This window comes from Pelophylax lessonae (genome assembly GCF_965119305.1).
Source record: "Pelophylax lessonae genome assembly, chromosome: 7".
Classification (NCBI taxonomy): Eukaryota; Metazoa; Chordata; class Amphibia; order Anura; family Ranidae; genus Pelophylax; species Pelophylax lessonae.
This window is the reverse complement of record NC_138774.1, coordinates 156,554,518-156,571,242: the sequence shown is the minus strand read 5'-3', so window position 1 is coordinate 156,571,242 and position 16,725 is coordinate 156,554,518. Positions and strand designations below refer to the sequence as shown.

At 39.0% G+C, this 16,725-nt stretch overlaps 1 protein-coding gene across 1 annotated transcript in view; it reads left to right on the top strand.

The window, feature by feature from the left end:
• The first annotated feature begins 11,556 nt into the window (after positions 1 to 11,556).
• GAB3 (GRB2 associated binding protein 3) overlaps positions 11,557 to 16,725 on the top strand; it is a 189,612-nt gene continuing 184,443 nt past the window's right edge. Inside the window, exon 1 of the mRNA XM_082262883.1 lies at positions 11,557 to 11,774. Within this exon, the coding sequence (XP_082119009.1) occupies positions 11,703 to 11,774 (72 nt within the window). The 5' untranslated portion in view covers positions 11,557 to 11,702. The remainder of the gene's footprint in view (positions 11,775 to 16,725) is intronic.

Sequence of the window (16,725 nt, the reverse complement as noted above, 5' to 3'; positions counted from 1 at the left end):
TATAGGTGTGATAGTAGCAGAAATATATTAGTGTAAATGATTTCATTAGCGCAAGCATATATTTCTGCTACTATCACACCTATATATGTCTAGGTGTGTATAAACATATAAGTATGTGTGTATATAGTTTTAAAAAAAAAAAAAAAGTATGTGTGTATATATACCACTATAGACAAGTTCAGATGTTTTGCCTGCCTCAAAAGAACCCAAAAAAATGCCCAAAAAAACGCTAGCGTCAAAAAAAAAATGCCCAGGTGTGTTTTTGCTGCCATTTTGTGGGGGTTTTTGGAGGCAGGCAAAACATCAGAACTTGTGCACAGTACCACTATACACAAGTTCAGATGTTTTTCCTGACTGAAAAGAACCCCAAAAAATGCCTTCTATTAAACCGGCAGATAAGCTAACTACCTGTCCTGAAAGAAAGTGTTCTAATAAAAACGATCTTTTTTTTTTCTGGTTCTGGACATGCTACAGAGCTGAAACTTCACATGCACACCTTTTAGACCCCCCAGATACGAAATCCAAAGTAAAAATCAAAAAATCTCTTTTTTTTTTTTAATTTTTTCAATAATTGGCTTTTTTATCAAAAATGACAATTTTTAAGAACTTTTTTTTGTGTGATTTTGTGTCTGGGGGGGTCTAAAAGGTGTACCTGTGAAGTTTCAGCTCTGTAGCATGTCCAGAACCAGAAAAAAGATCATATAGGTGTTAAAGTTAAAGGAGGCTCCCGACCCACATCCCGGTTCTACTGAAAATTTATCTTTTTTTTTCATGGTTCTGGACATGCTACAGAGCTGAAACTTCACATGCACACTTTTTAGACCCCCCAGATACGAAATCCAAAGTAAAAATCAAAAAATCTCTTTTTTTTTTTTTAATTTTTTCAATAACTGGCTTTTTTTATCAAAAATGACAATTTTTAAGAACTTTTTTTGTGTGATTAATAGTTAATGGGGCATGACCCAGAACCCTGGGCACTTTTTAGGGGCGTTTATTGGGTTTTAGGGCTTAAAAATTGTGTTTTTTGATTACCGAAGTTCGGGTCCCATTGATTTCAATGGGGTTCTGAAATCCGGGCCGAACTTTCGGGAAGTTCGGATGTTCTGGCCGAACCGAACTTTTCAAAAGTTCGATCATCCCTACTTACAGTATATAGAATACAATTAGTTATTATTTTTATCACTGTTTTAGAGGGTTCCTCACCTGATACCTCTTGCAATAACCTCTTTACCCCTTTCACACATACGGTCCGTTCAGTTCATCAGTTCAGTCACGTCAAATGTATCAGTTTTCCATCCGTTTTTCATCCATTTTTCATCCGTTTTTCGTCAGTTGTCATCCGTTTTTCATCAGTTTTTCATCAGTTGTTATCTGTTCTTCATCCGTTGTCATCCGTTTTTCATCCGTTGTCGTCCGTTTTTCATCAGTTGTTATCCGTTTTTCATCCCTTGTCGTCCGTTTTCATCCGTTGACATCCGTTTTTCATCCGTTGTCATCCGTTTTTCGTCCGGTCCGTTTTTTTGACGGATGAAAAATTGGGCATTCATCTGTTCAAAAAAACGGACCTTGACGGAAGCGGATGAAAACGGATGTTAACTGATGATCATCCGTTGTCATCCGTTTTTACATAGAGATACACTGATGTCCGTTTTTCATCCGTCAACGGATGGATGAAAAACGGACAGCATGTGTGAACACTTGGGATTAGACCTAAACAGAAGGATTTGATTTTACATTTTAACTGTTGAACTTATGTTATATACATGACAGTAAAAATACTGTATTTAAAGATGGCTATCACTGTATTACATGAATTATCATTTGTTTGTTTTTAAAAGTACATTCATGCTTTTTTTAAATTAACACTTGAAGTGTACACCATTCTATGAAGCACTATCATTGTCTTTGTAGTTGATTGTTATTTGCACAATGACGTTTTTACAGAGCAGCAAGTTCTGTTTTGGTATTAGCATCAGTTTATGGTGTACTGTGTATTGTGACAGGTGACATTTTGAGGGTCAGTGTTTGTAAATAATTTAGTGTTTTTTCTCAATTTAACAGTGTAAGTTTAGTCATATTATAAATTAAAGTGGAAGTCCTTCCTATGAACACTTACACAACATTTACATGGCCATAAACACTGAATCTGAACACAGCTACATTGTTTTCATTGGAAACATTAATACAGGTGGGTAAAAATGCACATCCAGATCCGTAACCAAAAATCCAAAAGTCTGCATTTGAGGAAACGCTATTTACTGATCATTTAGGTAGGAACATTTGTTCCTTGCTTAATGATCGGTACATTTTTTGTGACTGTAGCCTTCCTGATGCTCTGTTACCTTGAAAAAAAAATCTCAATTTGCCCTTTTGATGCTGCCACATCAATACCAGCATGCAAAGAAGGAGATCACAATAGGATGTCTACTTTCCAAATATTTTTTCCCTTTGTATAGCTAAAGAAAAAACCCCTCAAAGGTTATTAAATACCCCCAAAAGAAAGCTCTATCTGTTTAAAAAAAATATCAAATTTATTTGGGTATTCAATTGCATGACCAAGTTATTGTCATTCAAACTATCACAGCACTTAAAACTGAAAAATGTCCCGGGAAGGAAGGAGTGTAATATTCTAGTGTTGAGGAGATTCGGATAACAAATTAACCACTTTTGGACCAGCCCACCGCATATATACTGCGTCAGGGTGGCCCGGCTGAGCAAAATCACGTATAGGTACGTGATTTTGTGCATGGGTTTCCGGGGGCGCGTGCGCCCCGCCGGAGTGTCATTCCCTCTGTGATCAGACACAGCGGGAGCCAATAAGCTGAAACACAGATATCTCTTTTCCTCTAGCACATCCTCCCCCACACACAGTTAGAAAGCACTTTCTAGGAGCACACGTAACCCCTTGATCATCCCTAGTGTTAACCCCTTCCCTGCCAGTGTCATTTATACAGTAACAGTGCATTTCTTTTTAGCACTGATCACTGTATTGGTGTCACTGGTCCCCAAAAAGTGTCACCCCATGTCAGATTTGTCCACCGCAATGTCGCAGTCCTGCTACAAAATTCTGATCGCCGCCATTACCAGTAAAAACAATAAAAATAATTTAAAAAGTCCATAAATCTATCCCATAGTTTGTAGACGCAATTACTTTTTCGCAAACCAATCAAAATACACTTATTAGGATTTAAAAAAAAAAAAAATATGTAGCAGAATACATATTGGCCTAAATTGATGAAAAAATTAGATTTTTAAAAAAAATTTTATTGGGAATGTTTTATAGCAGAAAGTAAAAAATATTGTTTTTTGTTTTTTGTTTTTTTCAAAATCGTCACTCTTTTTTGTTTATAGCGCAAAAAATAAAAACCACACAGGTGATCAAATACCCCCAAAAGAAAGCTCTATTTGTGGGAAAATAAGACATCAGTTTTGTTCAGGTACAGCGTTGCACGACCGTGCAATTGTCAGTTAAAGCAACACAGTGCCGTATCGCAAAAAATGGCCTGGTCATTAACCACTTCTGGACTGGAAGATTTTCCCCCCTAATGACCAAGCCATTTTTTGTGATTCGGAACTGCGCTAGAAACAAAAAAATAGCGAAAAGTCTGAAAAAAAAAAGAAAAAAATATGTTTCACTTTCTGCTATATAACATTCCCAATAATAAAAAATAAATAAATAAAAATCAAATTTTTTCATCATTTTAGGCCAATTTGTGTTCTGCTAGATATTTTTGGTAAAAAAAAAAAATCCCAATAAGAGTAATTTTATTGGTTTGCGCAAAAGTTATCACATCTAAAAACTAGGAGAAAGATTTATGTAATTTTTATTTTTTTATTTATTTTTTACTAGTAATGGCGGCAATCAGCGATTTTTAGTGGGGCTGCGACATTGCGGCGGACAGATCAGACCCCAACTGACTTTTTTGACACTTTTGGGGGACCAGTAACATTACTACAGTAATCAGTGCTAAAAATATGCACTATGACTGTAATAAGGGAAGGGGTTAACACCAGGGGCGACCAAAGGGTTAAATGTATGCCTAGGGGGTGTTTTCTAACTGTGGGGGGGATGGGCTTATGGAGTGAACACAGGGACCTGTGTTCCTAAATAGGAGGAACACAGGAGCCTTGTGTTGATTACTGACAGAACAATGGTCTGCTGTGTTTACAACAGACCACTGTTCTGTCTCCACGGGGAGCGATCGCAGGTGCCTGGCGGCAATCGCAATCTCCAGCCACGCAGATCAGCCTCCCCGCTGGTGAATTGGGGTGTGTGCGCCCCCCCCCCCCCCACGATCGCTCCTGCGGAGCGACGTACAGGTACGGCGTTTCGCTGGAACCTGCCAAACTGCTGCCGTATATATGCAGCGGCTGGTCGGCAAGTGGTTAAGGGGGCAAAACCTTCTGGAGCTGAAGTGTTATTAAGTACAGTATATTGTGTTTTTAGGACAAACAAGGCTTTTCTTTTGGTTACACTGACTTGCTAAAAATGTTTTTTGTTTTTTTTTTATGCAATCCATAAACAAAAACGGGATTAAAGTGGTTGTTAATCCACTTATACAACTTTACATAATCCTCTGTGTAGCCTGATTACTAATGCTCCTGTCTCTGTGTTTTATAAAAAAAAATGCCACCTTTACCGTAATTCAGAGCGGCACCCGACGATCACGTGACTGACTTGCCCCTCTCCTCTCCCCACCTGACAGATGCAGGGGGTGGGGCTGAGATTCCCATGCTGATGTCAGGCAGGGTGAGAGGAGGAAAGGAGAGAGGCGGCCGGTCATGTGATCACTGGGTGCCGGTCTGAAATATGGTAAAGGCTGCATTTTTTTATAAAACACAGAGACAGAAGCATTAGTAATCAGGCTACACAGAGGATTAAAGAGGACAAGAAAATGTTTAAATGCAGCAGGAGGGGAGGGGGTTGGCACTGACAAAGTAGCAGAAAGGCAGAGAGGGAGGGGGGAAAGGAGCACAGAGAAGGACAGAGAGCTGAGGATGACGGAGGCACGTACACTGACCATGGTGTCAGGGCTCAGCAGCCATGATATACTGTGGTCAGTTTACAGAGGGGAGGGTAGACACTGACAAGATCAGCCAGGTTTTTACAGGTGATACGGGATGCCAAATTACACAGCACAAGCACTGTTCTGTATAACTTGCTTTAAAGGAACAGGATCTTTATTTAAATTTTTTTCTTTGGGGGTAACAAACGCATTATTTTAAAAAAACACAGTTGTTTCCACATTGATCAGTGTTTAAAAAAAAAAAAATATTTTACTGTAGATAAAAATAATACACTTTACGTTATAATTTGCTCTGTTTAAAATGACATGGCACTAAAATTAAGATTATAGTAGAAAACATTGTACAATTATTTACAAATTGAATAAAGTTAATTTTTTTTTATCTTTTGTGCTTTGATTTATTGTGACACTATAAAATGAAATGAATAAAAAATGGTTTAAAAAAAAAAAGAACCAGAAAAAGCAGCATTAAAATATTAGCTTAGGAGATACATTTGCAAATTAATTAATTAGGGCTGATAAGATTAAATTAAGAGTCATAAATAAGAACCAATTTTATTGAAAAAAAACACAAAAAAAATGCATGCTTTAAAGTGATTTTAAACCCTTGATGTTTTTTTTTTTTTTTTTAATTAACAAACACGTTTCATTATAGATAATAGTTTTGCACACAGCAGCCCCAATCTCTCTTTTTTCAGGTCTCCTGGCTCCCACCCGCCGAGTGCCTATCATAGCGAGCTGCTTGCTATAGAGGCACTCATGCGATCTTGCCCTGGAGCCGACTCTGTGTGTCCATCATTCCTGCCAAAACTGATATCTAAAATCTCATAAATACATACACCGATCAGCCATAAGGGTCATGGGCGGCCAAAGGCTCATTGATGCACCTGAGGAGCGAAGGCTGGCCATGAAGTCCATTCCAATAGAAGTGCTACTGTAGCTGACATTGCTAAAAAAAATTAAAGCGTTAATAACCACTTTACCACTAGAGCATTTTGCTGTCTTACGTCTGGGCCACTTTTTGCGATTCGGCGCTGTGCGACTTTAACTGACAATTGCGCGGTCGTGCGACCCCGTACCCAAAGGAAATTTACGTCCTTTTTTTCCCACAAACAGAGCTTTCTTTTGGTGGTGTTTGATCACCTGTGCGATTTTTACTTTTTGCGCTATAAACAAAAAAAGAGTGTTTATTTTGAAAAAATAACAATATTTTTAACATTTTTTTATATGAAATTCCCCCCAAAAAAGATGTAAAAACCAATTTTTTTTTAAATTTTTGGCCAATTTGTTTCCTGCTACTTATGTTTGGTAAAAAAAAATCGCAATAAGCATATTTTGATTGGTTTGCGCAAAAGTTATTGCGTTTACTAACTAAGGGAAAGATTTCTGTCATTTTTGGTGGTTTTTTTTTTAACGAGTAATGGCGGTGATCTGCGATTTTTTTTGCGGGACTGCGACATTGCGGCGGACAGATCGGACCCTTGACTGACATTTTTGACACTTTTGGGGGTACCAGTGACATTACTGCAGTAATCAGTGCTATATATATGCACTGTTACTGTAAAAATGACACTGGCAGGGAAGGGGTTAATTTTATTGGAGAGGGAGGGGTTAATGTATGCCTAGTGCTTACTGACGTGTGGGGGGGGAGGTGACTGTGTGAGCCAGGGACAGATCGGATGTTCAGCTATGCTGAACACTCCGATCTGTCACTCCCTGTCACTTAGGAGATCCGCCCGCTCTGTTTACACAGGCGGGCGGATCTCCAAACTGTATTCCCCGACGATCGGGGCAGAGCAGCGGCGATCGCCGCCGCTCCTCCCCTGGCCCGACTCCCGCTGTGAATGAAAACAGCGGGAGCGTGCCTCTAGCGGCGCTCGGGCGCCGCCTACAGGGGAGGAGTCTAGCGACGTAGGTCTACGCCGCTAGACGATAACGAGCCACTGTGCCGCAGTAGCAGCACAGTGGCTAGAGGTAAAGAGGTTAAATCCAAAACCAAAAATGTAATATTTTGCAGCTTACCAATCACTATGTTGTGTCTGCATTAGTTTTATTTTTTCCCCCCTCTGTTTTTACCTGGTGATCTGACCAGTTACACACCTCCTGTATTAGTGATACACAACTTTGAAGGAATGAGAAGAGGAGGCACAGCAGACAGCAACAATGTCAGTCTGGGAGAGGGCAGTGTTAGGCTTCTTTCACACGGTCCGCCTCCGCAGGCGGATCCGTGTGTCTCAGCGGGGATCGATCCGCGATCCCCGCTGAGCCAGGCGGATGACAGCTCCGTCTCCGCTTGCAGAGCGGAGAGGGAGGTGTCTCAGCCACCGCTGCCCTCTATGGGGGATCGGAGGAGAGCGGACCGCTTGTCCGCTCTCATCAGATCCGCTCCGCTCCGATTATTGAACGGATGGAAAAATAGGGTTTCCATCCGTCCAGATTTCAGCACAGGATCGGATGCGGATGGCAGCGGGTATCAGCGGAGGTGACCTCCGCTGACACCCGCTGCCCCATAGAGCTGCATGGAGGATCCGATCAGATCCACCTAAAAAACTGACAGGCGGATCTGATCGGACCGCCCGTGTGAAAGAGCCCTAAGGGTCCATTCACACGGGTGCTCCGATCAGATCCGTCTGTCAGTTTTTTAGGCGGATCTGATCGGATGCTCCATGCATCCCTACGGGGCAGCGGATGTCAGCGGAGACATGTCCGCTGACACCCGCTGCCATCCGCATCCAATCCTGTCCGTGAAATCCGGACGGATGGAAACCCTATTTTCCATCCGTCCAGGGGATCGGATGGGATTGGATGAGAGCGGACAGGTGGTCCGTTCTCATCCGATTCCCCCATAGAGATGCATGGGGCTCTGACACCTCCCTCTCCGCACACAGAATGGAGAGGGAGCTGTCACCTTCCTGCTCAGCGGGGATCTGTTTACGATCCCCCGCTGAGCAGCACGGATCCGCCTAAGGAGGCGGTCTGTGTAAAAGAGCCCTTAAATATAGTAGTAGATTAAAATAAACTAACAAATTAAAGCTGATCTTCAGCTAATAGTTTACAATCAGTTACAGAAATGTTTTTTTTTTTTTTTAATTTTGGGATAAAGGTATTACATAAATAAGTAAAAGCTGATAGTTTTAAGCACCCCTGTCAGTGTTACATGGTTTGTCTCATCCATGTAACTGTAAGAGAGTTTGTTCGGTTGAAAAACAACAGACTTATTGGCCAGATCTCCAGATGATGAAAATAGAAGAAAGAAGTCACCATTCTCAAGTCACCATTGATGTGACAGTTTTTCTATTTCTGTAGTAGCTACGGGTATTAAAACAACAACAAAAAGATGTATGTAAATCCAACCAAGTCTTTCTACTTTTCCCTTCCAATCTGTAGTAGCTGGGAGATAATAAAGTTAGGAGAAAACTCCTATTCAAACTAGGTCACAGTGACATATACAACTTAGCATTATAGGAGAATACCTATCCACACAATATTTATCCTAGTGTTCTACTATATGATCATACCCCATCTTTTCTATATTTATCCTAGTATTATACTATATGATCATACCCATCCTCCACTATATTTATCCTAGTATTATACTATATGATCATACCCCATCTATTCTATATTTATCCTAGTATTATACTATATGATCATACCCCATCTATTCTATATTTATCCTAGTATTATACTATATGATCATACCCATCCCCACTATATTTATCCTAGTATTATACTATATGATCATACCCATCCCCCATTATATTTATCCTAGTATTATACTATATGATCATACCTCATCTTTTCTATATTTATCCTAGTATTATACTATATGATCATACCCATCCACACTATATTTATCCTAGTATTATACTATATGATCATACCCATCCACACTATATTTATCCTAGTATTATACTATATGATCATACCCATCTATTCTATATTTATCCTAGTATTATACTATATGATCATACCCATCCCCCATTATAAGTATCCTAGTATTATACTATATGATCATACCCCATCTATTATATATTTATTCTAGTATTATACTATATGATCATACCCATCTATTCTATATTTATCCTAGTATTATACTATATGATCATACCCATCCCCCATTATATTTATCCTAGTATTATACTATATGATCATACCTCATCTTTTCTATATTTATCCTAGTATTATACTATATGATCATACCCATCCACACTATATTTATCCTAGTATTATACTATATGATCATACCCATCCACACTATATTTATCCTAGTATTATACTATATGATCATACCCATCCACACTATATTTATTCTAGTATTATACTATATGATCATACCCCATCTATTCTATATTTATTCTAGTATTATACTATATGATCATACCCATCTATTCTATATTTATCCTAGTATTATACTATATGATCATACCCATCCCCCATTATATGTATCCTAGTATTATACTATATGATCATACCCCATCTATTATATATTTATTCTAGTATTATACTATATGATCATACCCATCCACACTATATTTATCCTAGTATTATACTATATGATCATACCCCATCTATTCTATATTTATTCTAGTATTATACTATATGATCATACCCATCTATTCTATATTTATCCTAGTATTATACTATATGATCATACCCATCCCCCATTATATGTATCCTAGTATTATACTATATGATCATACCCCATCTATTATATATTTATTCTAGTATTATACTATATGATCATACCCATCCACACTATATTTATCCTAGTATTATACTATATGATCATACCCATCCACACTATATTTATCCTAGTATTATACTATATGATCATACCCATCCACACTATATGTATCCTAGTATTATACTATATGATCATACCCCATCTATTCTATATTTATTCTAGTATTATACTATATGATCATACCCATCTATTCTATATTTATCCTAGTATTATACTATATGATCATACCCATCCCCACTATATTTATCCTAGTATTATACTATATGATCATACCCATCCCCCATTATATTTATCCTAGTATTATACTATATGATCATACCTCATCTTTTCTATATTTATCCTAGTATTATACTATATGATCATACCCATCCACACTATATTTATCCTAGTATTATACTATATGATCATACCCATCCACACTATATTTATCCTAGTATTATACTATATGATCATACCCATCCACACTATATTTATCCTAGTATTATACTATATGATCATACCCATCTATTCTATATTTATCCTAGTATTATACTATATGATCATACCCATCCCCCATTATATGTATCCTAGTATTATACTATATGATCATACCCCATCTATTATATATTTATTCTAGTATTATACTATATGATCATACCCATCTATTCTATATTTTTTCTAGTATTATACTATATGATCATACCCATCCACACTATATTTATCCTAGTATTATACTATATGATCATACCCATCTATTCTATATTTATTCTAGTATTATACTATATGATCATACCCATCTATTCTATATTTATCCTAGTATTATACTATATGATCATACCCATCCCCCATTATATGTATCCTAGTATTATACTATATGATCATACCCCATCTATTATATATTTATTCTAGTATTATACTATATGATCATACCCATCCACACTATATTTATCCTAGTATTATACTATATGATCATACCCCATCTATTCTATATTTATTCTAGTATTATACTATATGATCATACCCATCTATTCTATATTTATCCTAGTATTATACTATATGATCATACCCATCCCCCATTATATGTATCCTAGTATTATACTATATGATCATACCCCATCTATTATATATTTATTCTAGTATTATACTATATGATCATACCCATCCACACTATATTTATCCTAGTATTATACTATATGATCATACCCATCCACACTATATGTATCCTAGTATTATACTATATGATCATACCCCATCTATTCTATATTTATTCTAGTATTATACTATATGATCATACCCATCTATTCTATATTTATCCTAGTATTATACTATATGATCATACTCCATCCCCACTATATTTATTCTAGTATTATACTATATGATCATACCCATCTATTCTATATTTATTCTAGTATTATACTATATGATCATACTCCATCCCCTCTATATGTATCCTAGTATTATACTATATGATCATACTCCATCCCCACTATATGTATCCTAGTATTATATACTATCATGCCCCATCCCAAGCCCAGTGAGGGATGTATCCCAGCAGCACCATCCGAAGGGCAATGTCAGTGTATGAGGATCCGGTGTGATGAGAGTGTGCCTCCCTCCCTCCCCCCTCCATCCTCCATCCTCCAGCACCCCCCGGAGCGGTAGATCGGTGCACACAGAGCAGTGACAGGAGGCCCGGCTCCCGGCTGGGATTGTAAACAAGCTGGAATTGTGCACGTGCTGGGTTTGTATATTTGGAAGGAGCTCCTCGCCCGCGATCACGTGCTGGCTGGGGAGGGGAGCTGGCTGTACAGTGATGTCTTCTTCACTTCCTTCTTGTGATAGAGCTGCATTTGAACCCAGCTGAAGGAAGCTGATAGGTCTCCGTGTGAAGGAAGCCAGGAACCAGCTACACTGGATTGTGGGTGCAGTGCTGGAAGGAGGGGGACACCATGAGTGCTGGGGCCGTGGTGTGCACCGGCTGGCTCATCAAGTCTCCTCCGGAGAAGAAGCTGAAACGATACGTGAGTATTGGATGGGAAGATACATGTGTATTCTGTATACTATGGGGGTGGGCAGTGTGATGGACAGACAGGTGTCCTGTGTGATCCAGGGCTACACTCACATGTCTCACCATTTTTACCACCTGACTATCAATAATTGATCATATTTTATTTATATACAGTGATCAGCATTAGCAGATGTAAGTGCCACAGCAGGAAAAGTGACATCAGGGATGGACATTGTCCATAGTTAACTACTGGCCAAGTAAAAGTGGTCTACTGCTAGATAGAAGTGAGCCCTGTCTGGGTCTATATACCATTGGCAGGTGTCTGAGCACCTATCTGACCCATAGCTGGGCTTCTAAGTCCCAAAGCCCCCCCACTAGTTTTTTTTTAGCCCCTCCACATTTAATTACTGGTTATGGAAAATTGATGGACTGCTGGACAGAAGTGAGCCCTGTCCAGCAGTCCATCAATTTCTATATCTGATCTATATACCATTGGGAGGGGTCTAAGCACCCACCTGACCCATAGCTAGTATAAATGGGCTTCTATGTCCCAAAGCCCCCCCTGTGCTAGGCCACTTTTTTACGCCCCCCTCCCCCTATTTAATTACTGGTTATGAAAAATTGATGGACAGCTGGATAGTGAGCCCTGTCCAGATCTATATACCATTGGGGGTGTCTAAGCACCCATCTGACCCATAGCTAGTATAAATGGGCTTCTATGTCCCAAAGCCCCCCCCCCCCCTGTGCTAGGCCAATTTTTTACCCCCTCCCCCTATTTAATTACTGGTTATGAAAAATTGATGGACAGCTGGATAGTGAGCCCTGTCCAGATCTATATACCATTGGGGGGGGGGGGGGGGGTGTCTAAGCACCCATCTGACCCATAGCTAGTATAAATGGGCTTATAAGTCCCAAAGGGCAGTTGAGCAATGGCACAGATGTTGGTTGCTTTGATGTAGCATTGTTAAAGTTGTGATGTGACTTGTCAGAAGAAGCAGTGTGTAGATGATCCATGTAATAGTATTTAAAGGCTGATGACAAGCAGCAGTAGAGTGGATTGTGTAGGATGTTGCCTGTGCACAGATCCCCCCCACGTTCTCAGTAGATCAGCCTGGGAAAATAACAGGGTGTGTGTCACACAAAGCATAGGAAACTCCTTCAATTCTGGCATGCCAGCAGACATTCCATGCACAAATAACTGAAGGACTTTTTTATTTGGCCAATTAGTCCAGAACTACAAGCCGTTTTGCATGTAGACACGCTGTTATTGTTCAATTCTGTGGGAAATGTGTGGGGTGGATGTCAGATAAAACAAGGAAAATGCACAGTGCCTGGTTTTCCCCTCCTAGAAGCTTATTCCTCTTCTCTGCACTGAGCAGGGAGTTTTTTTTCTGCTTAATACAGGCTTGTTTGTTTGCTGATGTTTGTAACTTTGACACACAAATTAGGGAACAAACGTGTTGTGTGACAGCACAATCGTCCAGTGAGTCACAGTCACTTGTTTGTCCCATAGACTTGCAGTGTCTGTAAACAAGTTCCACCCATTAATCTATTTTTATGATGTATGCTTACATCAAAGTCATGATATGTATGAAGGAGGCTCATAATGTCACATATGAAGTCTCATGGCTAAGAGTGAAATATTTAACTTCAAAGGGGTTGATTTAGTAATATGCTTCTTTTTTTTTTTTTTTTTAGATTCTTAGATATACATTACTAAGAAGTATTGTTTACAGGGGCTCTGAGAACTGGTTTCTAACATCAGCTGTAGGAGAATAAAAGAAACAAAAAAACATCACACATCTGCTGTTTTCTAATAAGTGTGGTTAACACATGGTATAATCATATTTACCGTAATAACTCCTTTTTTTGAGTTTCACATGATATTCTTTGTTTTCCCTGTATTACAAAGGAAAACCTTAACTGTCCAGCACAAGTGACAGTTACAGGGTGGGGGAGGAACTACAACACTGCCAAGATACTAACAGTTGCAGCAGTAGTTAAAGTTTGCATGTTATCCTTTTTGTCTGCATGTAAAAATTAGGAGACACAGAGGCACATTTCTAAATATTAATATTATTATTATACAGGATTTATATAGCGCCAACAGTTTGCGCAGCGCTTTACAATGTAAATAAAATTATTAGAAAAAAAAATGAATCTCTTTAGGTCGTTAACTCGGTTGAGTAAACAAGAGTATCTAAACCCAAGAAAAAAAATTGGTAGTTTGGCAGTTTACCCGTCCTTAAGCTGGATACACACTATACAATTTTCTTTAGATTTTTTTTCCTTTAGGCTCCATTCACACCTGGGCGTTTTTGAGTGTTTTTCAGCTCCAAAAACGCTCAAAAAAAACGTTCCAAAACGCCCAACATTTAAATGGCCCCTGTTCACATCTGAGCAAAACGCCTGTAGCTGAAAAAAGTACATGAGCTTATTTTTGGGCTGATTACCAGCGTTTTTGATAGATGTCAATGCCTGCCTCCAAAAACGCCTGAAAATCGCGGTAAAATCGCGGTAAACCGCTACGCTCAAGTGTGAATGCAGCCTTAGACTGAGGCCTCTTTCACACGGCCGTTCAGTGTTTTTGTTCTGCTCCGGTGCTTTTTTTTTTTCACGGAGCGGATGACACTTGTGTCATCCGCTCCGTATGTCCGCATATCATCCCATCCGTTTGCGGATGATATACGGACATAATGTATGTCTATGGGCATTGCGGATGTCAGCGGATGACACCGCTGACATCCGATTTTGTATCCGTTCTGTTTTTTACACGGAACAAAAATAGGGTTCTGTTCCGTTCCAAAAAATGGAACAGAACTGAAAGGAGGAAAATCGGATGTCAGCGGATGGTCATCCGCTGACATCCGCAATGCCATTGACAAACATTATGTCCGTATATCATCCGCAAAAAAATAGGATGATTTACGGACATGCGGAACGCCCGTGTGAAAGGGCCCTTACCAAAACCATATAATATGAGGTCAAACCTAAATACTTTCAATTTGTATGCAATCAGGCAGGCCCTTGCACTATATAGATAAAGGAAAATCTAAAGGAAATCTACCAACAAAAGTTGTATAGTGTGTATCCAGCTTTAAGCTGGATACACACTATACAACTTTTGTTGTTAGATTACCTTTAGATTTACCTTCAACTATGTAGTGCAAGGGCCTGACTGATTGCATACAAATTGAAAGTGTTTAGGTTTGACCTCATATTATATGGTTTTTGGTAAATCTAAAGGAAAAAATCTAAAAACAATTGTATAGTGTGTATGGCCCATTAGATTTGGTGGCTGTATTGGCTTTCCTTGTTCACATGTTACCCTGGTAACCCTGCCATTACCACACTTCCTGTCCTAGGGTGACAACCGTACTGAGAAGCGTTGTCACAGTAGAGAAAGGAGTGTGTTGGGACTACATAACATCTCTCTCTCTCTTTATAGATGGGGGAGATGTACTGTAGTCCACCGAGATAGCAGGTAGCAATGCTTACTGATGACCTCCTCTGCTCTCTGTCTTATGACTGTTATCTGCTCATTAGATTTCAGTCTGGATAAAACAGCATTTTTTTTATTTTATTTGTCAAACAGATACAATAAAATGCTTTTAATGGTATATTTAACAGACCAAAAGGGAGAACATAGGAGAAATGTATTGTTAGCACTTACATATACATTAATGTTAATAAAGGTTCTGCAAAATGCTAACTATTATATATTGAAGGATTGTTAGCTTTGTGGTTTTGGAGTTATTTATTTTATTTTTCTGTATGTTGATTTACTGTGACTCCTGTGCATGCTCATATGGTAGCTATGTAACATAAACAAACACATATACATAGCTCCTTACTACACTGACAACTATGTGACCTTACACCTTGCATTTTTTTCATGTCCCATTGCTTCTCACTTTGCTGATATTCTTTTATTGTAAATCAGTCCATTTTGTGCAAAATTGCTTTGCATAGTCTGGTGCATCTAAATATTGTATACATTGTGTACAAAATACTTCTTCAATAAACTTTAGAATGTAATCTATCAGTCCTGTAGGGCAAAACACAAACAAGCAGTGTTCCAGATCAAGATCTATATTTGTTTTTTTGTTTCCAGTCAGGACAATGATTGCATCACACTTTGTACATTGTCTGCAATATGATACATAGTCATGTATTTTCCATCCTTGTAGCAATATCAAAAAGCAAATTTAGTTTTGCATGCAGGCAGTCAGATAATGATCGTGCCTGCTATACACTAGTCATCATACCATTGGTCACTGGGGGGCGCTGTGCCAAGCGTCATGGGATTGCATGCATTGAAACTAAACCATCACCAAAGAGGTTTTTTCTATTTTTATGTAAAACGCACAGATTAGAATACATCACAAAATCAGAAGGGGTGACTTCCAGTTTTCTTTATTAAATGCATTTAAAGTATACATAATCTAGAGCAGCCTTTTTCAACCACGGTGCCCTGGCACCCTGGGGTGCCTTTAGGTTTCTTCAGGGGTGCCTTGGCAAAATGCCTAAAAATTGTCCCAAATTTGTGTACAAGCCAGTAGGTGGATGAAACCTGCCTTACTTACACAAAGCCACAGGTTTTCATTGTACACCAATACAACTTGTTAATGAATTATTTAAAACTATTAGAATTGTTTTTAGTTCCGGGTCACAGTTATGCGATGCGGGAAGGCTGCAAATTCGCAGCCTGTTACCGCATCAAAAACGAACCCCTGGCAGTTCACACTGCCATATGCGATACGCTGGGGGTGTCAATGAAATGTTAACGACACCCCCAGTTTGATCGCATATCGCAGTGCGATCTTTACAGTTCGCACAGGATCGGATCGCACAAGTGTGAACCACTGTGCGATCCGATCCTGATGCGGCTGAAAAAAAGGGTCCTGTGCGACTTTGGTGCGGGTGCAGTGCGAATTTAGCCACACAAAGTGTATGGCTGAACT